Consider the following 23493-nt stretch of genomic DNA (forward strand, 5'->3'; position numbering starts at 1 on the left):
GATGTTAACAGTGGTCTGTGAGCCATTCGGCATGTATATATTGTGTGCATGTGTGTGTTTGAGACAGAGCTGTCCTTTTGGAACCTGCTCTCCTTTTGGCTCACTGCAGTTTAAGTTTATGTGTTCTCCTCTGCCCCCTGGTGGACAGAAGATGAACTGCTTACACGTGTGATGGGCATCAGAACACTGGACCAAAAAGATTCGGACGTGCTGACAGCCATCTCTGTCCATCTGTTTCTCTCTTTCACGCTCCAATATGCCACTGGGCTGCTACATAGACACACACACATATACTCAATTTAATATGAAGTATTAGCACATACATTATTCTAAATCTAATAACAAATAAAAATATATATTGAAATATATATATAAATATATGTGTGTGTATATATATATATATATATATATATATATATATATATATATATATTAAATATGTAAATATAAAATAAAAATCATGGATTTTAAAACCAATTTTAAGGGTGCCACGATTTGTAGGTGCCAGTATTTTGCACCATACATCTTGAATATCTTCAAGCAGCAGAGTGTGATTAGGTGTGATTTATTTTCTCATGTATGAATTGAAAAAGAGATTTTTAGCAATTAACACAAATGAAGACATAAGTAATTATTTGGTCCAAATGCTAACAAATCGCCCAACTAGCTGTCTGTGTTTATGTAATACTCAAGGTCGTATTGAAGGTTTTCCACCAGACCCCAACCTCCGGTAAGCCCAGAGAGCCTTCTGCTCCCTGCCTTCTGCCCTCTCTCTCTCTGTCTCTCTGTCGCTCTCTTTCTCTCGTGCTCTTGCTCTCAGTGACCCTTGTAAATCTTCTTCATTAGATTATATATATGTGTGTGTACATGTCTGTTCATGCTGGAATATTAAAACATGTCAGTACCTCCACTCATCCTCACAGCTGAGTTTTAACTGACTGTGTTTAAGCGGGGATGTCTTCATGTGGGAGAGTTTCCAAATGTCAGCATGCCAGAATGTGTGTGTGTGTGTGTGTGTGTGTGTGTGTGTGTGTGCAGGATTCAGTACACTGTTATAACTGAATAATAAACAGCCACACAATCAAGAGATGTGAACTCAAGCCAGCTGTGTCTGTGAGGAAATTGTGTGGGTTTTTGTGTTTGTGCACATTTTCAGAGAGGCAGTGACAGAGAATGCATGGTAAATCTGTACGCACTACCACAACATTCATCAAAAATACCTGGGCCCTTCAGTAACATTTTTAAATAATATGAAGTAATAGTTTGTGTGTGTGTTTGTGTGTGTGTGTGTGTGTGAGAGAGAGAGAGAGAGAGAGAGAGAGAGAGAGAAAAGATACACTGTTATTGTGCACACGCATTTGTGTATCCTGTTCTCTCTTAAACTCCTAGCAGAGGATGTAGTTATTTATGTATTTATATATTTATTTATTACTCATCTGCTTTTATTTATTTATTTATTTATTGAGTTATATTTGCATGTCAAATTTATGGAATGAGTGCTTAACTTGCTGTTTCAATCCATCACTCTCCTGTACTTACCGTCCTGGACTGGAATTATTACTTCCTGTTCCCTGTTCTCGTTTCACTTTCGATTGTGCTAACATTGTTGAGCATTTATCAATTATCAACTCATGTTAAGAAAGATAGATTCACTGTTGCTAACTGTGACTGTGACTAGCTTGTAATTCCTGTTCATACATATTCCTGCAGAATAATCATTTTACACTAAAGTTTAGATTAAATAATGCCAATCAAAAGTGAATGGGATTTATTACTTGTTTGTTCATTTGTTTGTTTGTTTTACTGTGCATTTATTATTCAGAATGTAATGCATTTATTATTCTGTTTCTGGTCATTAATGTATCATTTGTTCTTTGATTGTTTCCGTGAGCTTCTAAATTTGTCTTATGGGCATTTTGTCTAAATATTGCTTGTTTGTTGTTTTGTTTGCAGGGTGATATTCAGCAGCTGATGATTATAGCAGATCATCGGGCTGCATACGACTACTGTGAACATTATAGCCCAGACTGTGAGGTTCCTGCCCAGGAACAGCCACAAAACCAGGACCCCAACACAGATGTGAGTGTTTTCTTCATTTAGACTAAGATTTTCAAAAAAGTGCTTTTTCCCAAGTAGTAATAAAACATAATTTGTTTTCATCAGTCACACCATAATTTGTGAGGAAAATGATTGCCATAGGCTTGCTAAACATCCCTAACAGTTTGTAGATAGGGACACGAATTTAAGATTTCTTTAGACTTTCCAAACCACACACTCCTGACCAACTAATTTTTTATAAAAATCTTAATTTACTCTAACACATAAGTATATAATTTGTCCATCTGTCCATTGTCCTTAAAATAAGATTCCTCTACAGTGTGTCTAAGATTGGGAGCTTTGTGAGCATCCAATTCCATATAATCCATAAAAAGACAAATAAGCCAGTTTTCTCTAAACACAGACAAATACAGATGTGTATCTTTCTAAACATATTTAAACATTAACAAATACACAAGTATTCACTCTAAACACTCTTAATCAACTTTTTCTAAGCAAGCTATTTTCTTTATACATTTTGTAAACAGTGACAGCTGGAAGGTTTCTCTCCATACAGATTGTAAATACAGTGTCCTCATATAGTATTGTAAGCTTTACATTATATATATGTCTGTCTCTCTCTCTCACTATTTTTTATTATTTTTTTATACTAAGTAGCTTCTTTGCCTTTTGAGTAGTAAGAGAGCTTGACATTTTATGTCAGTGTTTATTTAACAAACATGTTCAATTACAAAGCCTAATATACATTTCTCTAACTAGTACAGTTACAAATGTGTTTAAATAATAGATTTCATTTCAACTGTATTTGAAACTACAGATGGGCAACAAAAGAAGAAGATATCTGTCTCTATTTTGGTGTCATGGACATTTTGCTGGCATGTTTTGGGTCCTTTGACACATTACGGGGTGTCCTACAGGGACAAAATTGCAACTATCTTGGATTTAGTTAGTATTTAGTATTTCTTATTATAAGATTATTATAAACCAAACATTAGACATGTTTACACATTTCAAACTTGAAATAGACTTTTCTATTTCTAAAACTAATTAAAACATGTTTTTCATCCCACCATTACAGTTCCAGTGAATGTAGAAGCTATAACAAGGAACACTAAATCTGTTTTGTTGGTTCTTTATGACCTAAAACACTTTTTTTTTCTTTTTTTTTCATATAATTTGTCACCTCTCTCTAATAGCTGGCATGAAATAATAAAGACAGAACAGTCTTGTTTAGTTCATAAATGTATTAATTATGTGAAATAGACTACACTTCATAGAATCTTTTTACACTTTCTACACAAATGCATTCACTAAAACAGACAAATTCTGTTCTTCACGGGGACAAAATTGTGCAACACATTTTTGGATAAATAATAATTATTAAATGGAATACAGCAATAATAAATAGCATCATCCAAGTCATACAGCAGTTTAATCCATTATGTTCATATTGTATTGATTTACCATATTGTCACTAATAATTGAAAGCAATATTAAAGCAATAGATTTAACATATTACAGGCACATTACACTATCGAATATCAATTGGACTAAATAAATCAGATTAGTTGACTGATAACACATATCTACAACTCCACTTATTCTAAATAAACATTCTAAAAGTGAGAACTTTAAAAAAAAAAAAAAAAGTAAGAAGTGAGGACTGTATATCACCATGAAAATGTAATTCCTTATCAAAAATAATAATATATAAATTATAAAATGATGGTTTTAATTAATTGTAAAGCTATGCACAATAGTGTGGAAAACAATTTTAGTTTTCTAAATTTTCTACAAATAAATGAATTGATTAAAAAATTAATGAAGTATTACACATAGTTACACATAAACAGACTAGCTGTTTTTGTAATGTTTTCATTAAATTATGGTTCACAAGATGATTGGATATTTAATGGAAAGACACAAATGTTTGAAGCTCTAATTAGTAAGCACAATATAAAATTTAATTAGTACACTTTGCTGTTGTAGAACACAGAAGATGACCCCTACTACTATGAGTACCCATTCTATGACTTGGATGAAGAGAAGTACGAGGACTCATCATTAACCACTGGCAGGGCCTCAGACTTAGGACCTAGTGACACAACCAACCCAAAGGTACACATTTAAGACTATTTTTATGCTTTGCTACAGGAATCTGATAATTACTTCATTTCATAAAACATGAAGAATTGGTATATGGCAATCAGTGTAAACAACAGAATTAATAATTAAAATATTTAACAATTATGTGATGTGGGTGTTACAAATATAGGATCAAATATGTTACCAGTAAGGGTTTTTTATTTACTTGTAATAAAGGCTTTAGAGCATCACAGTGAATTAAATGTGTCTTTATAAGTGTTGATATGGCAGGATAAATTGTCCTCTGAGTGTGTATTGTTAAGTTGTCTTTATTTTGAAACAGAGAACTGTGACCACAGTAGTTGGTGGAGAAGGACATTCTGGTGGCTCTACTAGCAGTTCTTCTAGTAGTTCCTCAAGTGGTACCTCTACCACGGGAACCCCCAGCGAGTCATACGACTATGAGGATTTTGTGTATGGTTCATACGATGATGAATCGACTGCCTCTCCTGATGGCTCGATAACAGTTACAAGCACAGGCACAGGTACTGGAGATGATCTACACCTGAGCAGTAGAGTGGATCTGGGGATGGGTGAAGATATAGAGAAACACATTATCACTTCAGTAGGAGAAAGAAGAGAAGAAGGACACATCCACACTTCCAGTACTGGTGGCTCTGGTTCAAGCGTTAGAATTATCTCGGGTTCTAGCACCAGTTCAGGATCCAGCTCTGGTTCTAGTTCCAGCACAGGATCCGGCTCGGTTTCCACCTCTCTTACAGGATCTGGATCTGTTTCCACTAGTACAGGATCTGCTACCAGTTCTAGCTCCAGCTCTAGCTCAGTAAGTTCATGGAATATAAAATGGATATTGTTTTTGAATGAAGATCTGCTTTGGTCTGGATTTAATTTTAGTTCACATGGACTCCCTAGTGTCCAAATTACATAATGAAAAATAAAATTATTTGTGGTTGGTCACATAACTAATAACTCTTCCGACCGAACTTTTAGTATTTAGTTTGTAGTTAGTTGCATCTGGAAATTCCTTAAAAAATAGAACAGATTTGTAATCTTTCTGTAACTGTTTGTATGTTTGTGTTTGTAGGTGGATAATTATGATAACTATGGCTACGGTGTGAGCTATGGAGGGGAGTACACTGATGGTTTTGTTGAGGGCGAGGACACTGCTGGAGGAGCAGGCAGCAGCAGTACTGTATCTGTCGGGGGTGGATCTGTTTCTGTTGGGGGTGGATCAGTCTCAGTTGGGGGTGGCTCTGTTTCTGGTGGAGGTGGTTCAGTCTCTGTTAGTGGTTCTGCTGTAGTTGGTGGTGGATCTGCCAGTGCCGGGGCCGGTGCTGGGGCGGGAACAGACCAGACATTAATTGGCAAGAGTGACTTGGATACTTTTAAGGAGGAGTCCATCACAGATCTCCCTGATTCTGAACTGGACCAGATTTACAGTGACTACAAAGATTACTATACTGAAGTCGACGACAAAGTCTTACCTGCCGAGACCGACAATTACCAGGTAGCACTGAGAGCACATGTCATAACCATCAAGAATCACAATCAAGCACAGCTTAGAATGCTGAGTGTAAACCCTAAAATCCATCACCAATATTTACATGCAAAGATTTCGATTTGAAATTTATTAGAATGAATTTTAATGCAATCCAAACTACATAACAACATAACAACATAATCAAAAACAGCTTGTGAATACTGCCAAGGTAGTTAAAACACAGAATGTACACAAACGTTTGAATGCAGTGGTACTTCAAAAGTTTATATTTAGTAGATTATTAGATGGATACTTCTTCAATCGCTCTATTCTGAATTAGGTGTGCACATGAAGACTACTGAACAGTTTGAACAAAAATTTTATTTGATCAGTTCAATTTTTAACAATTGATTTAATGCATTTAAAATCAAAACACTGACATAGTATAAACTTTATAATTACTTTTGTTTAGTCAATATAATGCTGCTTACTATTGTAATTTTTATAAACTGCTGAAGTTTAAAAAAACACTGTATTCTTGAAACTCAATAAAAAACAATTGTGCTCAGGGGTATGTGTGTAGTTTTCACATGCTTTTGTGCCTGCAGGTTGAAGGATCCAGGGGAGAGAAGGGGCAGAAAGGAGAGCCAGCCATCATTGAACCAGTAAGTTTATTGATGTTTGGATGATGTGTGGATGCCTGCCATCTGACACATGCCCCCATAAATATGGCTGAGTGCACTTGAGGATGTGCATCTGAGGAGAATAAACATCAATACAGCTGTATATTTTCAACCATAGACACAACTCAGAGACAAACAGAAAAAGAAGAAAATTAATCCAGCTGAATATGCCCTACAGTATATTCATGTCTGAAACATCTGTAACTATGCCTCAATTCTATGGTTACTGATACTAACTGTGAAAGTGGTATTAAAGCTCTCAGTAACCATTCTAAGTAACTCAATAAACCTCAGAGATTGAAGCTGTCAGTTCTTTTAATTTGTTGCCTGTCTATAGGTAGCAAGATTGGTCAAAGTAGGCAAATTTTGGGTAGATCATATTTTATTAGGACAGCACTTACATACTCCATTTGACACAGGACATAAGCCTTTTAGTGTATACTCAGCATTATTTGTTTGAGTGTTAAGTCATTTAGTTAAATTCAGAATTTGAAAAGTTACAGATGTTTTTTTCTCTCTTTGGTCACATGGAGGGTGAAAAATGCATGCAAAATTAACAAGGAAATAATTCCTAAAGATTTTGATTCACACCATGTGGACTTCAATCAAGGAAATGTGGTTATAGTTAGTTCAGTCCTGCTGGTTTGCTAGAATATAAAACAGTCCAGACTCTAATTAATTACATACAGTGGAAATCTATCCTGTCCTTCTTTGGACTCTTAAGAGCTTTTGTTTCCCATTTTATCTCTCTTTTAACTCCAGCTCCATCACCTCTGTTTATTTTGCTGTGTTTGTTAGGCTCCCCGTGTGTCTGGTGATGCTCAACAGCTGTCGCTAATCAAACAAATGTCACTTTGTGTGTTTATCCCATACATACATTCTGGCTGTTATTAAATGCTTTTCTATCATAGCAGCACTAATAATACAGGCATTCTTTTCATCCACACATACACAGCCATTTATAACTTGCTGGTCAGGCATATGATAATTCAGAGTGCTATTTGATGTGTTTAACAGTGTCCAAATGTTGACACACCCTCACACACAAAAGCCATTTCCTCTTTTGCCCAGTGTCATGTCCCGACTTTTGGCTCACAGACCACTCTTAGACCTATTCATTGTTCCACAAAGCATTAGAATCCAGATCCAGATGACTAACTTTCCATGCACCATTCTCCACTTGGTTGCCCTGCCTCTGAGGTTTTATACTGACTGAAAAGCCTAAACCCTGAAGGAATCTGAAGGAATCATTTAATCCATAATTGTTGGCACATGCACATATGTGTCAAAAAACATAGTTGAGTATATGATATTTTTGTGTATTATTACTCTAAACCCTTTTTTTTCAATTGCCTCCTGCACTTTTGTGACATATTTAAGCCAAAAAACAATAGTGTCAATAGAAGCATAACAGTTATATTACAAAGTGCTGATGTCTCTCTCTCACTCTCTCTCTATCCCTCTCTCTCTCCCACCACAGGGAATGTTGGTGGAGGGCCCCCCTGGTCCTGAGGGGCCAACTGTAAGTCTGTCTGAATTTGTAAATTGTGTGTGTATTTGTGATTGTGTTTGCGAGTTCACTTTTGTGTGTATTTAGTGTAAATCAGCATGCTTGCTAAAATAAATCACAATTCTGCTCCCATTATTCACACATGCTTTGAGAATTTACAAATGCAGCATTCTGTTTGTCTTTGTAAATTCTTAAAGTATGCACACACAAAATAGTGCGTTGAGTTGAATCCTGAGTTGACTGGAAAAAGAGAAAGAAAGTCAAATCCAGCTTAATCTTCACGTGACTAGACCCATGTGTTTGTGTGTGTAGGGGTGTTTGTGTACAGTATGTGTGTGTAGGTGTGTGTGTTTATGTATTTATGACATTGCTCCAATATTTTTGCAGGGTTTACCTGGTCCTCCAGGAACATCTGGATCCCCAGGCTCTGCCGGAGAGCCTGGAGAGAGGGTGAGTATCGGCAGCAGTATATTTTATATATGGATAAAAATATCTATTATTACCATTATATTATTACCAATTTTACTCTTATTGTGAAGCCTGTTATATGTTTCTGTAATAGTTTTAATAGCTACCAATTGACATAGGGTTCTGAAATTAAAATTTTTAATACCTTTTGTAAGCTCAAAAAAAAATAATTTGTGTCTTACTATGACCCACAATCTTTTCCTCAATTTAGGGTCCTCCTGGTCGCCCTGGTCTTCCAGGAGCTGATGGACTGCCAGGACCCCCAGGGACCGTCCTGATGTTGCCTGTATGTAAAATACAATCACAGTCTTGTAGTTTGACAGGTTTGGACAGGTTTCTTCCAAAAAGTGTGTGTATATTATTTTGTGAGTGTGTGTATATGTAAGAGACAGCTTGACTCTGAGGAATGCCAGCTGGATAAAGGCCTGGCATGTCAGCTTTTTGTACTAAAGAATGCAGGAGCAGCTCCTGAGTGGTGTAACAGAAAAGTATTTGCTTTGGTGTCTGGAATTCATATGCTCAATTCCACAGTCATCTATGGCTGGGAGACATATAGAGCAAAACTGGCCATGCTCTCATGTCAGAAGGGTGGCATACACTCTCTCGCTCAATCAGTCGCAAAGACACAAGCCAATCATCGAAGTTTGTGATCTCACGAACCTGGAATGGGCAATCCCTCCATGTTTTTCCTCCTAATGTCACATGGGTAGCATATTAAAAAGATGCATTCAGCTGTCTTTGTTTTCACCCTTTCTAATTGGTTGCTGTCATACCAAGCAGTGGTCATGGTTATAATTAGATTAGAAAATTTGCGATTATGAGGTTATCCCATAATCAGTGCCAGATTCAGCTTTAACATCAAACTAGGAATACTTAATGAAATTAAATTTGTTTTGTCAGAATCACTTCCTGGTTTTTTAAACAGTCTCAAAGGATAGCCTAACATATCTAGCAAAATCAAATAATATGAAGAAGCCTTTATTCTTGCCACAGATTACATTACATTATTCTTTCCTGCACATATTTCATCTTTGGAGGCTGAGGTCAGAGCACAGGGGCGGTTATAAATCAGCACCCCTGGAGCAGAGAGGGGTGGTGGTGCTGGGGCTTAAACACACACTTTCCAATCAACAACCCAGAGCCTTACTTGTGCTACCACTTCTGCATGTTAGGCCATTTTATAATAAACTAAATAAAAATTTAAATGAATGCTTGATGCTCAGCATAGATTCAGTTTGAACAGCTGTGTGGAGGTGTGTGTCTGCTTTCCTACCAACTCAGCTGATGATAATTATGATGATGATGATGATGATGATGATGATGATGATGATCATTATTATTATTGTTAGGTTTTATGGCATTTTAATCTAGAGGAAATCCACAAACATGATAAATAATCATCTTTAATCAGCTAGCTCAACCCAGTGGTGTCATGTCTATCAAGACTTATCCCATGTTCCTACAACACTAAAACAACACTACAACAGTTATAATCTCACTCGAGTCAGGATTCCATCTCTGGGAAATGAGTTCAGGAATTAGCAGTGTTGGTAGTTCAGAGTATTGGACCATTGAAAGTTATTAATTCTCTGGCAGCGTAAAATAATAAATAAGTTGTTATTTTTGGTGTTAAATTTTACTTTTGTAAACAGTGATATAACAAGATTTCCATTCTGATAATTTATTTTAAATCTCACCTCTATGTTATTTTTCTCCTTTCTTTAGTTTAATCTCTTCTCTACTACTGTGGATGAAAAAAGTTTACACACCCCTGTTAAAATGGAATTTACTGACTAGCTTGTCAGTAAGTACCTAGACTTATAGACACAGTAATATAGACATAATTCACCCCAGAACAGTTTACAGATTGCTAGTTGGATTCAGGTCTGGGCTCTGGTTAGCTCATTCAAAAACCTTTATCTTCTTTTGTCATACATTAGTTGATTTGGATGTATCTTTTTGGTCATTATCATGCTGCAACCTTAAAGGGTTTTGCATTAAAATCAACTGGTTTTTTTAGCTGTTATTGATTCCATTCACCTTGATAAAAGTCCTAGTTCTGACAAAAGAAAAGCAACCCTAAAGCATGCTGCACCACCATGTTTCATCATGGGTATAGCTTTCTTGACTTTTCTTTGCAGCAAACATACCTTTTGGATCTAGAGATTTATTGTATTATATATTATTATACTGTTTGGAATTGGTCTTATTTAGACAATAACACATTTTTCCACGCAGCTTAGAGTGATTTAGGTGAGCTTGGGTATTTTTTGTGAGAAAGCACTTTTGGCTAGCCATCCTACCTTGTAGTCCAGATTTGTGAAGAATATGAGAGACTATTGTCGCATGCAGTGAGCAATTACTACTTATCAGATATTCCTGCAGTTACCTAATGTTGCCCTAGGTATCTTGGCAGCCCCCACTCCCCCACCCCTGATATTTTTTGGTCTTGTCCTTTTATTAATTTTAGAGGGACATCCTGTTCTTGGTGATGTCACTGTGCTGCATTATTTTCTGTGTTTGTTAATGATGCCTTGTCAGTGTTCCATGGTACATGTAAAGTTCATTAAAAATGTTATTTACCCCTTTCCTGATTGCTACCGTTCAACAGGTGAGACATATCATGCATGCGGACCATGGAGTTTGATGTCGGATGAAACCAGAAATTATTAAATATATATCTTTTTACAAAAACATCTGATCTCTAGTTAATCAGAATAATTTCTCTGATGACAGCTGAATGATAATTAGCCGTGTTCAGAATAAAGCAATCACATTCATGTTCAAAGGTACAGCTGGCATCAGTAAAATTATTCTAATTGACCCTAATTCTAATTGATTCTATTTTTTCTTGTTACATTACTAAGCCCTTTTAACAAAGGTTTGTCAACATTGTATAACCTTTTTAAAAAATCTTTTCATTTTCTCCAATGGTAATACAGCAAGCCAGAAAATAGTAAAAATGCCACTTTTAGCATTAGCATTAGCATTCTGATTTGTAAGGCCACCATGGGTGCAACTTGATGCTGGAAAAGGGAAAATAAAAATCTCTATATAAGCTGGTAGCCCTGGAGTTTAATACTGCACTGTTTTATACGTGTAGTGACTCTGTTCAGCCACCAGGTGGCAGCACTTACACTCTGACGTTCACTCTTCATGCAGTGCAGTTACGTTTCTAATAAAAATATCACTAATAAATAATTGATACTCTCTCTTGTTCTCTTTCTCTCTCTACCACACTCTGTAGTTTCGGATGAGCACAGGAGGAGATGCTGGACATAAAGGACCTGCGGTTTCTGCCCAAGAGGCTCAGATGCAGGCCATCATGCAGCAGGCCAGGGTATTCACACACACTTCAATCAGATACATAATCAGCAAATTCCAAGAAAGGCTAGATGCTAGAACATTTTGTACTTCACTAAGGAATAGTCCATATGTGCAGAGATATTTGCCAGAACTATCACAGGAGTTCTCATGATTTGGAATACCAGCTTTATTTCAGTTTACACATACTTGCACAACCTAAGCATGTTTTTGTCTGCATTCCATATAGCTGGCAATGAGAGGTCCACCTGGTCCAATGGGTTTGACTGGTCGTCCAGGACCTATGGTATGGTTGATTTCTGTTTCTTTTTTTTTTCTCTGTCTTTTTCTCTGTCTCTGTTTTTTATTGTTTAGTCACAGTTCTATTGCATTGCCTTATATTCTATTTCATTGAAATTTCTTAGGGTTCTCCTGGTGTGATTGGAATTAAAGGTGAATCTGGAGAGCAGGGACTTCAGGTCTGAGAAATTACTCTGCCCATAATTACTCAACACCACAATTTCTGGTGTACTTTGTAATTCTAAAACCTAGAATGTGTGTGTATACAGGGTCCTCGTGGTCCTATGGGTTCCATTGGCCCTCCTGGAAAGCCTGGTAGAAGAGTAAGTGTGTTTAATTTTTAAAATCATTTTTGCAGAATATTATTTTGGTAATATAGCAGTATATTTTTGATAGTCATAAATATTGTCTAGATGCAAAATATTATCCAGTTATGCCCTCAAACAGTCACTAATATCTTACAAAAACATTACTATTCCTCACAAAAACACTAATAACCTATAATATTCCTCACATAATTGCTAATATCACTTGTACAATTTTAAGTATCCTTGACACATCATGTGTATCCCTCACACATATTCATTAATATCCCTCACAGACAATCACTAATATCCCTAACACAATCACTAATATCCCTCATACACAAACACTAATACCCCTCACACACAAACACTAATACCCGTTTTATACAAACGCTACTATCTTTCATGCTCAAACACTAATATCCCTCACACACAAACACTAAAAATCTCTCACACACAAACACTAATATCCCTCACCTATAATCACTAATATCCCTCACAGGCAAACATTAATATCCCTCACACACTATCGCTAATATCCCTCACACACAAACACAATATCCCACACACAAACACTAATATCCCTCACACAAACACTAATTTCCCACACAAACACTAAAATCTCTCACATAGTCACTAATATCCCCCACACACAAACACTAAAATCCCTCACACAAACAGTAATATTCCTCACACACAAACACTAAAAATCTCTCACACACAAACACTAATATCCCTCACCTATAATCACTAATATCCCTCACACACTATCTCCAATATCCCTCACACACAAACACAATATCCCTCACACAAACACTAATATCCCTCACACACAACCTCTAATATCTCTCACACACAAACACTAATATCCCTCACACAAACACTAAAATCCCTCACACAAACAGTAATATCCCTCACACACAAACACTAAAATCCGTCATACAATCACTAAAATCCCTCATACAATCACTAATATCCCTCACACAAACACTAATATCCCTCACACACAAACACAATATCCCTCACACACAAACACAAATATCCCTCACACAAACACTAAAATCCCTCACACAAACACTAAAATCCCTCACATAGTCACAAATATCCACCACACACAAACACTAAAATCCCTCACACAAACAGTAATATCCCTCACACACAAACACTAAAATCCCCCACACAGTCACTAATATCCCCCACACACAAACACTAATATTTCTCACACATGAAATAATGTCCCAGACAATATAGGGAATATCTGGGTTAAATGAATGTTGATTAATGTGCATTTTGGAACATTTAGATTGATGTAATTATTTAGTTAATGAAGTATGTGCTGGACATCGTGTGGGGTTATATGTGTTTTCTTTTGATATATGAGTGTGTTTTCGTAGTTCACCAGTGATAAACAAGCATGTGTTCTGGTTAACATTAATAAATGTATATTAATTGTCTTCATTGCTTAAATTTAGCAAATTTTAATGTAATTATGGAGTAACACCCACCCACAGCTTGTGTGTGTGTGTGTGTGTGTGTGTGTGTGTGTGTGTGTGTTATGTATGTGAATGTGTTGAATGTGTTTTCAGGGTCGTCCTGGAGCAGATGGAGCTAGAGGCATGCCTGGACAAACTGGACCAAAGGTAAACACATACCATTACATATTTATATTATTATTAAATTTATATTATTATGTATATTACATTCACACAAACACAATGCCTCTCATCCTTTCTCTCACACACACTAAATATAATGTGTACAGCTTGCAAACACACATCTTGCAAACACATCTGTAAATTCACCGGTTTAATATGTTTTGTGTTATGTAGGGAGACAGAGGTTTTGATGGCCTAGCTGGATTACCTGGAGAAAAGGGGCATAGGGTAAGTGGCAAGCCTTTATTATTAGTATTATTATTATTATTTACTTTTTTTGTTACATTTTGTAAAATATTTATAAATAATTTAACACTCATCATGTTTTATCAAACTGAATTTTATGGATAAGTGTTTCTGTGTTTGTAATTTAGGGTGAAACAGGACCTCAAGGACCCCCTGGACCCCCAGGAGAGGATGGAGAAAGAGTGAGTCCTCATCTGCCCTCAACTACTTCTTTTCTACTTCCACCCATGTATCTCTCACTGCTGTAATTTTCATACAATGTATGTAATTTTTTTATTTGCCAGGGGGATGATGGTGAGGTTGGACCTAGAGGTCTGCCTGGCGAATCAGTGAGTTCCAATCCAAATACGTACAAATAAACACAGACACACACACACACAAGTCAGACTGTCAGACTTGCTCATTGGGGATAAATACATATACATACATACATACATACATACATACATACATACACACTGTGAACTATATATATTTTGAATTTTTATTATATTAATTCTTTATACTACCCCTTATGTTTATCTTCTGTTCTATGTTTATGTTCTGTAAAGCTGCTTTGAGACAATGTCCATTATAAAAAGCGCTATACAAATAAACTTGAATTGAATTGAACACACAAACCGAGACACACAAAGAGTAAGGGAAAGAAACTTAAATATTACTCTCTACTGTACCCCATTTATTATGATTGTGGGAATCTAAACAAATGGCACAACACTCCCAACAGGGCTGGTAACACAGAATAGTTAGGCACAAACCTACAATAATAGCCAGCCAGCCCTAGGAACCCTCTTAACCCCCTTTTGGTCTTAGGTCTCGGGCAGGCCGCAATTACTGTGGTTTTATCAATTTAAGAACAGCCCAGATACCATATTTTCACCAGCTGATTTGCACACTGCTTTGGGTTTGCTGAGAGTCCCACCCATCTCAGTGCACCCTCAGATGCGGCATGTGCCACTGCTAGTCATATCAAATCAAATCAAATTTTTTATTTGTCACATACACATACATACAGTACAGGGTACGACATGCAGTGAAATGCTTTATGCAACTGTCCGGTATAAGAATAAAAAGTATTAAAAAAAAGCAAAAAAATAAAATAACAATAGAATAATAAAAAAGTAGAAACTATGTAAGAAAACTATATAAAATATGAAAATATAGATGGAGAAATAATGTATATACATATGCAGAAATATACATATAACATAAATGTGTACGGTTTTAAAGATTGTCCTTAAAGTGTCCAGGTGCAGTATGGTGTGCAAATAGTGTATAAAGTTGCACTGTGCTATGCATGTCCAGAGTTAAAGTGTCCTTAGAATGTCCAGGTGCAGTATGGTGTGTAAATAGTGTATATAGTGTATAAAGTGGCACCGTGCTGTGCAAGTCCAGAGTTAAAGTGACAGTGACAGTCCAGAATTAAAGTGTCAGTGCAAAAAAGGGGGGGTGCATAGAACAGTGGGGATGGAGAGAGAGGTCCAGTGCTAGATCCTGGGTGTCTCCTGGTTTAACATCCGAATGGCCTGCAGGAAGAAGCTTCTCCTCATCCTCTCTGTGTTTGCTTTCAGGGAGCGGAAGCGTCAATGTTAGTCACATTAGTCTGTAAATAATACTGTAATATTGTCAAAACAGGCATTGCTGTATACAGCGTGTGGGCAGAGGATTCTGTCCACTAGTCACTCACATTCCTGGGGCTCCCAACAAATCACAAGGAAGAGTCACAAATTAGTATAACCTGAACGGGTATGGGTTACACCAGCTGTTGGAATGAATGCAAATGGCAGCAGACATTGCTAAATGTCAGGAAGTGGAGGCGATTACTGTGCTGTTCTGGGGTGCAGGTCTTCTGCTTGTACTTAAAACAGAGCCTGGAGTTGTTGCTTCAGCTACATCAACTTCAGGAGCACTTGGTATTGGGTCTTGAAAATGCCAACCAGGGTTTGTCTAGTTTGCCCAGTAGTGAGGAATCATGACAAGATATCTCTCCCAGCTTTTGACATCCAGTGTAGAAAGTTCTGAAGTTGGAGGCAGGCTTAGTAAACTTTACTATCTACTATATTTTAACTGCACACCCATTCACACACACTCTCTCAGTCTCTCATCTCTCCCACATTTATCTCTGCCACAGCTCTCTGCAACAGAGAATACTCATTACTATAATTAAGTAGAGGTGTGTGATCTTTTAAACTCTTTTCCTCACTTTCCAATCAAAAACCAGCGCTTAACTAAGCCACTGTTTTCACATTTTCCCAGTCCCAGTGGTTGGCATTTCTAAATTGTCCTTAGTGTGTGGATGGATGTGTAAGTGTGTGTGATTATGCCCTGTGATGGGTTGATATCTTGTCCTAAACTAAATTTAGCACACATGCTAAACATTTATCTATTAGGTAATGTCTTTACTGCCAGTTAAACAAAGCAGAGATTCTTCTATCCTTGTTCTTTTTGTTTCAAACCACAATTGCAAATCTATAGTAATATTGTACCACAAACAGTCAACTTCCTTTGGGTGATAAGGGATTATACAATTCTAAATCATACCATTGGAGAGCAGTAAAGTCTGACAGCTCTAATGATCTTCAGCAAAAGCATATTGTGAATGAAAGTCTCTGGATGAGCACAACACTGTAACACGTTTCTAATACATTGCGTAATTCTATAGTAAATTAGGAAATGCATACAGACTTGTGACCACTCAAAACATCAAACCCAAAACAAAGGCTTGTCTCTCACCTCTTCATCACCATTTACTGAAACACAGAGCATTCATTAGAAAAATTTCTCGCTGAACACTTATCGTTTTGAGCTTTGTCCTCCTTTTACAAACCATCACTAACCCAGGGCCCTGCTTCCACACAGCCTTTATAATTACAACATTAATATGAGATGAATTACACATCCATAAAACAGTAATTTATAATTCTATGTAATAGCCAGCAGGGGATGCTCCAATCACAGTGTATGGGTTGTAATTCTCTCTCTCTCTCTCTCTCTCTCTCTCTCTCTCTCTCTTTCTCTCTCTCTCTCCCTCTCTCTCTCACTTTCTCTCTCTCTCTCTTGCTTTCTCTCTATCATACACACATACACAGACAGAGTTGTACTGTATTGACTTATGTGTTGCCCTAGGTGAATAATGCCATGTATAACCCTGATTTACTTCATTGACATTTGGTTTAAAACAAACAAGCATACAAACATATTTTGAGAAAAAGTTATGTTTGATGTTCATCATGAACCTGTCAAACTTGCTGGAAAGACAGAGGAAATCATTATTTTGTTATATAGTTTTATTCTTTTGAACACAGAGGTCAGTTTATTGTACACCGTTAGTAATTATCAAAATGTTTATTTCAGGGTCCTCGTGGTTTGTTAGGACCCAAAGGACCTCAAGGATCTCCCGGACCTCCTGTAAGTCTCACATCTATTTTCAAAGAGTATATAGTATTATAATTACAACTACAACTACAACTACATGAATGAATGAATGAATGAATGAATAAATAAATGAATGAATCATGAGTGTTGATCTGATTATAAGTTCTTATAATGTGAATTAACTGTTTGTCTACAGGGTGTGACAGGAATGGATGGTCATCCTGGTCCGAAAGGAAACATTGTGAGTGTGCCTCTCATAAACATAGGCACTAGTTGTAGCATCATGCTGTTTATTTAGGAATCTACAGTATTCACTTTCTCTTTAGAGTTATAGCTGTTTAATTTTGGCATGGATGATTAGTTTGATCTCTCTCTTTCTCTCTCTCTCTCTCTCTCTCTATGTTTATATGTCTGATAGTAATCAGACATATAAGCATAGAGAGAGAAGAGAGAGAGAGAGAGAGAGAGAGAGATCAAACTAATATGTAAAGGCAATTTAGATGTTTCCCTTCAGCACACTTTTTGTCTCTCAATATTAGTAGTGATCTTTTTTTAATTATACATTTACTCTGTTTACCCTCAGGGGCCTCAAGGGGAGCCTGGCCCACCAGGACAGCAAGGCAACCCTGGTGCTCAGGTAAGCATGGGATCATACTTTATACACTATTGGATTCTGTACAGATTCGTCAGTTTCTCACAGCCAACCTAGCAAGAATTATCTTCAATAAGATGGGTTTTGACTTTCCAGATAACAGGATACCACTTTTAAAAGCATGCATTTCACTTTTTGTCAAATGTCATGTCAGCCAGATTGAAATCCAGTTGCTGCATCATGTGTAATATATAACTGAGCTCATGATTGTCAAATGTGTCTTGGTGAGCTGATGCATTACCTCTTGTGTAATGTATATAGGTGTGTATAACATAATTAAACTGTATGTTGGTGGTTGAGTGATCAGGTATACGTTTGAAATGCTCCTTAGGTGAATTTACATTTGCATGTAATCATTAACAAGGATCCTTATCAAGAAGCATAACATGATTAAAAACTTTGTGAAATTATTTTTATGCAAAAATATAGTGTTCAGTGTCAGTTCAGGCAGGCCACATAGTCAAGCTCGGGTATCAGCTGATGTCAATTTTCTAACCCTGCCCATCAGCTAATCTGATTCCTAAGCGCCCTATTTAAATGCTTTTTTCAGTCTGTCTGCTTGGCTGTTTCCTCTGCATTGCTGCAACCCACCTCCTCCCCTAGCTCCTCCTTGAAACTTTGTGTTAACTTAATCAGTGTCATTCTGTTGTCACTGATGCAGGCTCTGTTCTAAATGGGGGATTTTGTCTTGCTGCTTTCCCAGTTAAATGGGAGATTGTCCCCCCACGAAGCTGCTGCTGTTCCCTGACTAGCTTTCATGGAGCTCATGAAAAGGATGGGGAATTCAGAACAGAGCCATACCGCCAAATGTAAATTTTATAAGCTTGCAAATTAAAAATTTAAATATGTCAAATAATTGTCTTTATTTTGACTCAAGTGGTCCTGACTGAAATATGTTAGTGGCTTAGGAGTTTGAAATTAGAGGACTCCCTCTAAATTGGGGATGTTTTTGTTTCCCCTTTTTATATCTCAGAATTTCTCCATCTTACACGCTATTTCATACGTCTTCTCTTGTACTTGTTTTCTGTTGCTTATTATATCCCATCCGATATTTATTAATAGCTGATCACTCGTTCCACCCATCATTAAACTGTAAACTTTTATAATTTATATCTTACAATCTATAATTGTCTTTATTGTCTATAATTGTCTTTTTAATTGTAATTATATATATATATACAGTGATACCTCGAGATACGAGTTTCGTTCCGTGACGTTGCTCGTATCTCAAATTGCTCGTATCTCAAAGCAATTTTCCCCATTTAAATTAATTGAAATCCCATTAATCTGTTCCAGGTTGCAAAATTCCACTCCAGTTGTTTTGTTTATGTGTTTTGAATATGAAAAATGTGCAGTACCTGTATTTATAAATGACAAATATTGTATAAAAACATACAGTAATAAAAGAGAATGTTAAAAAAATAAACTGGTTTTACTTTACGGAAGATGCGCACGGAGGTTGAGGGAGGAGTAAACAGGCGGAGGAATTACACTTTCACTTTCGTTCACTTACTCGCACTCTTAATGCTACTTTACACTTAAATGGAACTTAACTAAACTTCATTTAAAGTCGGGAGAGCAGCAACTAGAAAATAGAATAAACCCCCCGTATAACAGAACCATTAATCATGCATAGAGTTAAAAATAGGAAAGGAAAATAATAAATGGATAAATAAATAACTAAATAATTAGAGAGAGTCGGGGTTGGAGGAGGGAGTTTAAATCGCAGCAGCAGCAAAGCGCTAGAGCGGCTCTATGAATGGGAATTTAAATGGTCGGGTAATATGGATGTGGTAACCGGATTGGTGCGCGTCGTGGACAGCTGATTAACAGTTGATGCACACTTGACGACGTGGCCTGCCAGAACTAACGCGATGCTTGATTTCTCTTAACTTAACTGAACTTAATTGCTACAATTTCTGTTTTCTTTACATTAATTTTCTTCATCGCTTTTCTCTTCAATTGTCTTTGCTTTTTTTGTCGCTCTTTCCTCACTAACATCTGCCGGTTGTTTTAATAAAAACCTGTCCGGTCGGCATATCAGATGCGGTGTAGTCACACAAGTTAAAATTTTTTAACGGATCCAACGCTTAAAACGGATCCGAAAATTACGGATCCGCAGATGGTCGGCACCTCACGCAGCCCCTTTGCGACTCTCCAAAGGAAATGAATGACTTCCTGTTTATCGGCCGTCGTTTGTCGTGTGCAGTGGAAAGGCGGCTTTAACCGAGTGAGACGCGGGAAACAGAGCACACGTGGTTGTTGGGGATCTTTGTTTCGGCGGCGGCGGCTCGGATGCTCGAATCTCAAAAATTTGCTCGTATCTCAAGCCAAAAATATGCTCGAATCACAGCTCGTATCTCAAAAAATTCGTATGTCAAAGCAGTATCTCGAGGTATCACTGTATATACGTATGTATATATATGTATATATATATATATATATATATATATATATATATATATATATATATATATATATATATATACGTGTATATATATATACGTGTGTATATATATATATATACATATATATACACATATATATATATTTACTGAGCAAATTTGGAATTCCTTTTTTATAGGGACTTCCAGGCCCTCAAGGAGCCATCGGCCAACCAGGAGAGAAGGTAAAATGTGTGCTTATGTGTTTATTTGTTTGTCTGTGGTGGTTTTCATGTAATTACATTGTGTGAAAAGAATAAATACAGGGTATAAGAAAAGATATCCTTATTTTTATTTCAATTAAATTTATTTGTATAACACTTAACAATTCACATGGTCTTAAAGCATCCTTACAGAAGTATAGAAACATATTAAAGTTCAAACATAAGTTCAAAATTAAGTTACTATAAATTTCTAACATCCCTATCCCTAATGAGCATCAGCATAACGCTAGCTCAGTGGTTAAGGTGTTGGGCTACTGATCGGAAGGTCATGGGTTTGAACCACAAAGCTGCCACTGCTGGGCCCCTGAGCAAGGCCCTTAACCCTCAGTTGCTCAGTTGTAAGTGAGTTGTAATGTAAATGTAAAGGGGTGGCATATATACACATTTCATGAATATTATTCCTATGTAGGTACATACAGTATGTTATAATAGTATGAAGAACTTCAAATAAGTTGAATATATTTCTAGATTCTTGCATGACGCCTAGCCTATCATGATGAATAACTGCAGCACCTTCTCCCCTGACTGTTAGGCATAGCTGATATATTTAATTATAACCAGGTAGACAAGCTTAGTTTAATGCGGCAAACTTGTTTAGTTTAAACCAAACACAGAACAATAAACTTCTGGTCAGTAATCATTTCCATAACAATAAGATAGCTTTAGATGCAAGAGATCTTATATGTAACAGTTCTTGCTTCCGATGCAGTGTTTATAGATTTTTGTTTAGCTCATACACAGTCTCTATTTCGTGAACACTGGGTGACGACTCATTGCAGCTTGCAGACGGTTGGATTAGCCTGCTTGTCTGCTCTCTGGCCCTGGTTCTGGATTGTCACCTATTGACTAGGCCTGTTCTTAAACTATGTGCTCTGCTACAAGAAATGAGTGTGTTAGACACCTTCCCATCCTAACCGGCCAACCTTGCCCTTAATAGTTCTTCAATTATCTATGAAGCCCACATTGTTTCGAAGCAGCACCTGGACATTCAGCAGTTCAGCGACCATAACCTGCTGTAACCTACATCGGGGATGGGGCCAGACCATACTACAGCGTCGGACATCGCCTTTGTTAATTTACACACCTCTACAATTTTACTCTTAGTAATCTCTGACTTACGAATATGTAAATTGTTAGCTCCTAAGGAAAGCTACCTTAGAGTACCTATGCTTACCTAGGACCCTAAGATGACCTGCTTTGTCCAGTGCCTTGTCTCCCGGGAATACACCGGATCAGTGCTGCTGGAGATCTTAAAGGCCTACAGTAGCTAATTTCAGTGCTGTCTTAAGATTGAGTCTTCTATAACCAGGACCCTTGATGATTCTATTTAGACATGTTAAGCGGAGAGAAGTGGTGTTCCCGTGGGCAAGCCTTAGTGTTAGCTTTGGCTTTGTGACTATGCCGCCGAGTCTTCACCCATTTGCCTCGTTGTGAGGGCTCGATGCTGGGGTTGGGTGTTATTAACTCCTGTTATTAAATCCCGATTTTCCCCTACAGAAACTACACTACTCCTGCTATTGCTAATCTTCCATTTCTGCATCTTTACAGGGTCCAACAGGTAAACCAGGATTACCAGGGATGCCAGGAGCCGATGGACCACCGGTTAGTGTAAACCGCACACACACACACACACAGACAAACACACCCTGTCTGGGTCACCCATGAAACGAAGGTCCCGTTTCACATAATGTACATAACGTACAGCTGTACAGTTGTGGATGATTGATAAAGTAACAAAAAACAAAACAAAAACAAAAATTACAGACAATATAATATAGAGAGAAAAGAATGGACATGTTTTTAAAATGAATATGTTTTAACATTTTAGAGTTATATGCAGTACATCAGATCTTTGACACTATAATAAATATATAAAGTGTGTTTGACAAGATTTTAACATTAGAATCTGCATATATAACATGATATTTATAGTTATTATATACCACAATGATTTTATTTGTATGATCAGTATTCTCTCACCATTTACACACACAGGGCCACCCAGGAAAGGAAGGTCCATCTGGAGAGAAAGGTCACCAGGTAAGAAAAATCTTTTTTTGCTAAGATTTAGTTTGCTATGTATTTGTGATATGGTGAACCAAAGTCTCATATGATCTACTATTATTTCTTTCTCTCAGGGACCACCTGGTGCACAAGGGCCAATTGGCTATCCTGGTCCCAGAGGTGTGAAAGTAAGTGCTCCAATGTGCTCTATCTCAGCTAAGTACTGTAAAAAACATAGCTTAGGTTTTATATATCTTTACAAACCTAAAGATTCCTGTTTTTGTTCAGACAAGACCAGTGTAGATGTTTGAAATTGACAGTTACATATTTAGAGAAAAGAAGAATTTTAAAAGTAAGCCAAGTTTCCCCTCAAAATTAGATTATTGCCTTTAAGATACAGCTACAGTACAAAAGTTGCTTTACCTTCATCTGATTTTTGTCTTTTTTGTCCTGGCTGCTGCATGTTGGGATTGTTTTGACTTTTGATAATTTTTTTCTTGTAGCACATTGATATTTTAACAAGACTTAACACAGTACAATAAATTACATGCAGTACACAGTGTATTTTATGTCGGACAGTCTACACTATCTAAGACAATTATAAGTGAATTAAACTATGTAAGACATAGTTACGTATTCAGTGATTTGTTCTTTAATCTCTCTCTCTCTCTCTCTCTCTC

At 36.9% G+C, this 23493-nt stretch overlaps 1 protein-coding gene across 2 annotated transcripts in view; it reads left to right on the forward strand.

Annotated features, from left to right (window-relative positions):
• Nucleotides 1-23493, forward strand: part of col5a1 (procollagen, type V, alpha 1) — a 76178-nt gene that overhangs the window by 25559 nt on the left and 27126 nt on the right. For both annotated transcript variants that reach the window (XM_060890708.1, XM_060890709.1), the window contains exons 5-27: nt 1954-2079; nt 4048-4176; nt 4487-4987; nt 5249-5671; nt 6253-6309; nt 7808-7849; nt 8225-8287; nt 8517-8591; nt 11553-11645; nt 11859-11915; nt 12034-12087; nt 12178-12231; nt 13800-13853; nt 14043-14096; nt 14243-14296; nt 14399-14443; nt 17469-17522; nt 17686-17730; nt 18073-18126; nt 20726-20770; nt 22358-22411; nt 22805-22849; nt 22948-23001. In XM_060890708.1, the coding sequence (XP_060746691.1) occupies nt 1954-2079; nt 4048-4176; nt 4487-4987; nt 5249-5671; nt 6253-6309; nt 7808-7849; nt 8225-8287; nt 8517-8591; nt 11553-11645; nt 11859-11915; nt 12034-12087; nt 12178-12231; nt 13800-13853; nt 14043-14096; nt 14243-14296; nt 14399-14443; nt 17469-17522; nt 17686-17730; nt 18073-18126; nt 20726-20770; nt 22358-22411; nt 22805-22849; nt 22948-23001 (2232 nt within the window). The remainder of the gene's footprint in view (nt 1-1953; nt 2080-4047; nt 4177-4486; nt 4988-5248; nt 5672-6252; nt 6310-7807; nt 7850-8224; nt 8288-8516; nt 8592-11552; nt 11646-11858; nt 11916-12033; nt 12088-12177; nt 12232-13799; nt 13854-14042; nt 14097-14242; nt 14297-14398; nt 14444-17468; nt 17523-17685; nt 17731-18072; nt 18127-20725; nt 20771-22357; nt 22412-22804; nt 22850-22947; nt 23002-23493) is intronic.

Source organism: Tachysurus vachellii, chromosome 17 (genome assembly GCF_030014155.1).
Source record: "Tachysurus vachellii isolate PV-2020 chromosome 17, HZAU_Pvac_v1, whole genome shotgun sequence".
NCBI lineage: Eukaryota > Metazoa > Chordata > Actinopteri > Siluriformes > Bagridae > Tachysurus > Tachysurus vachellii.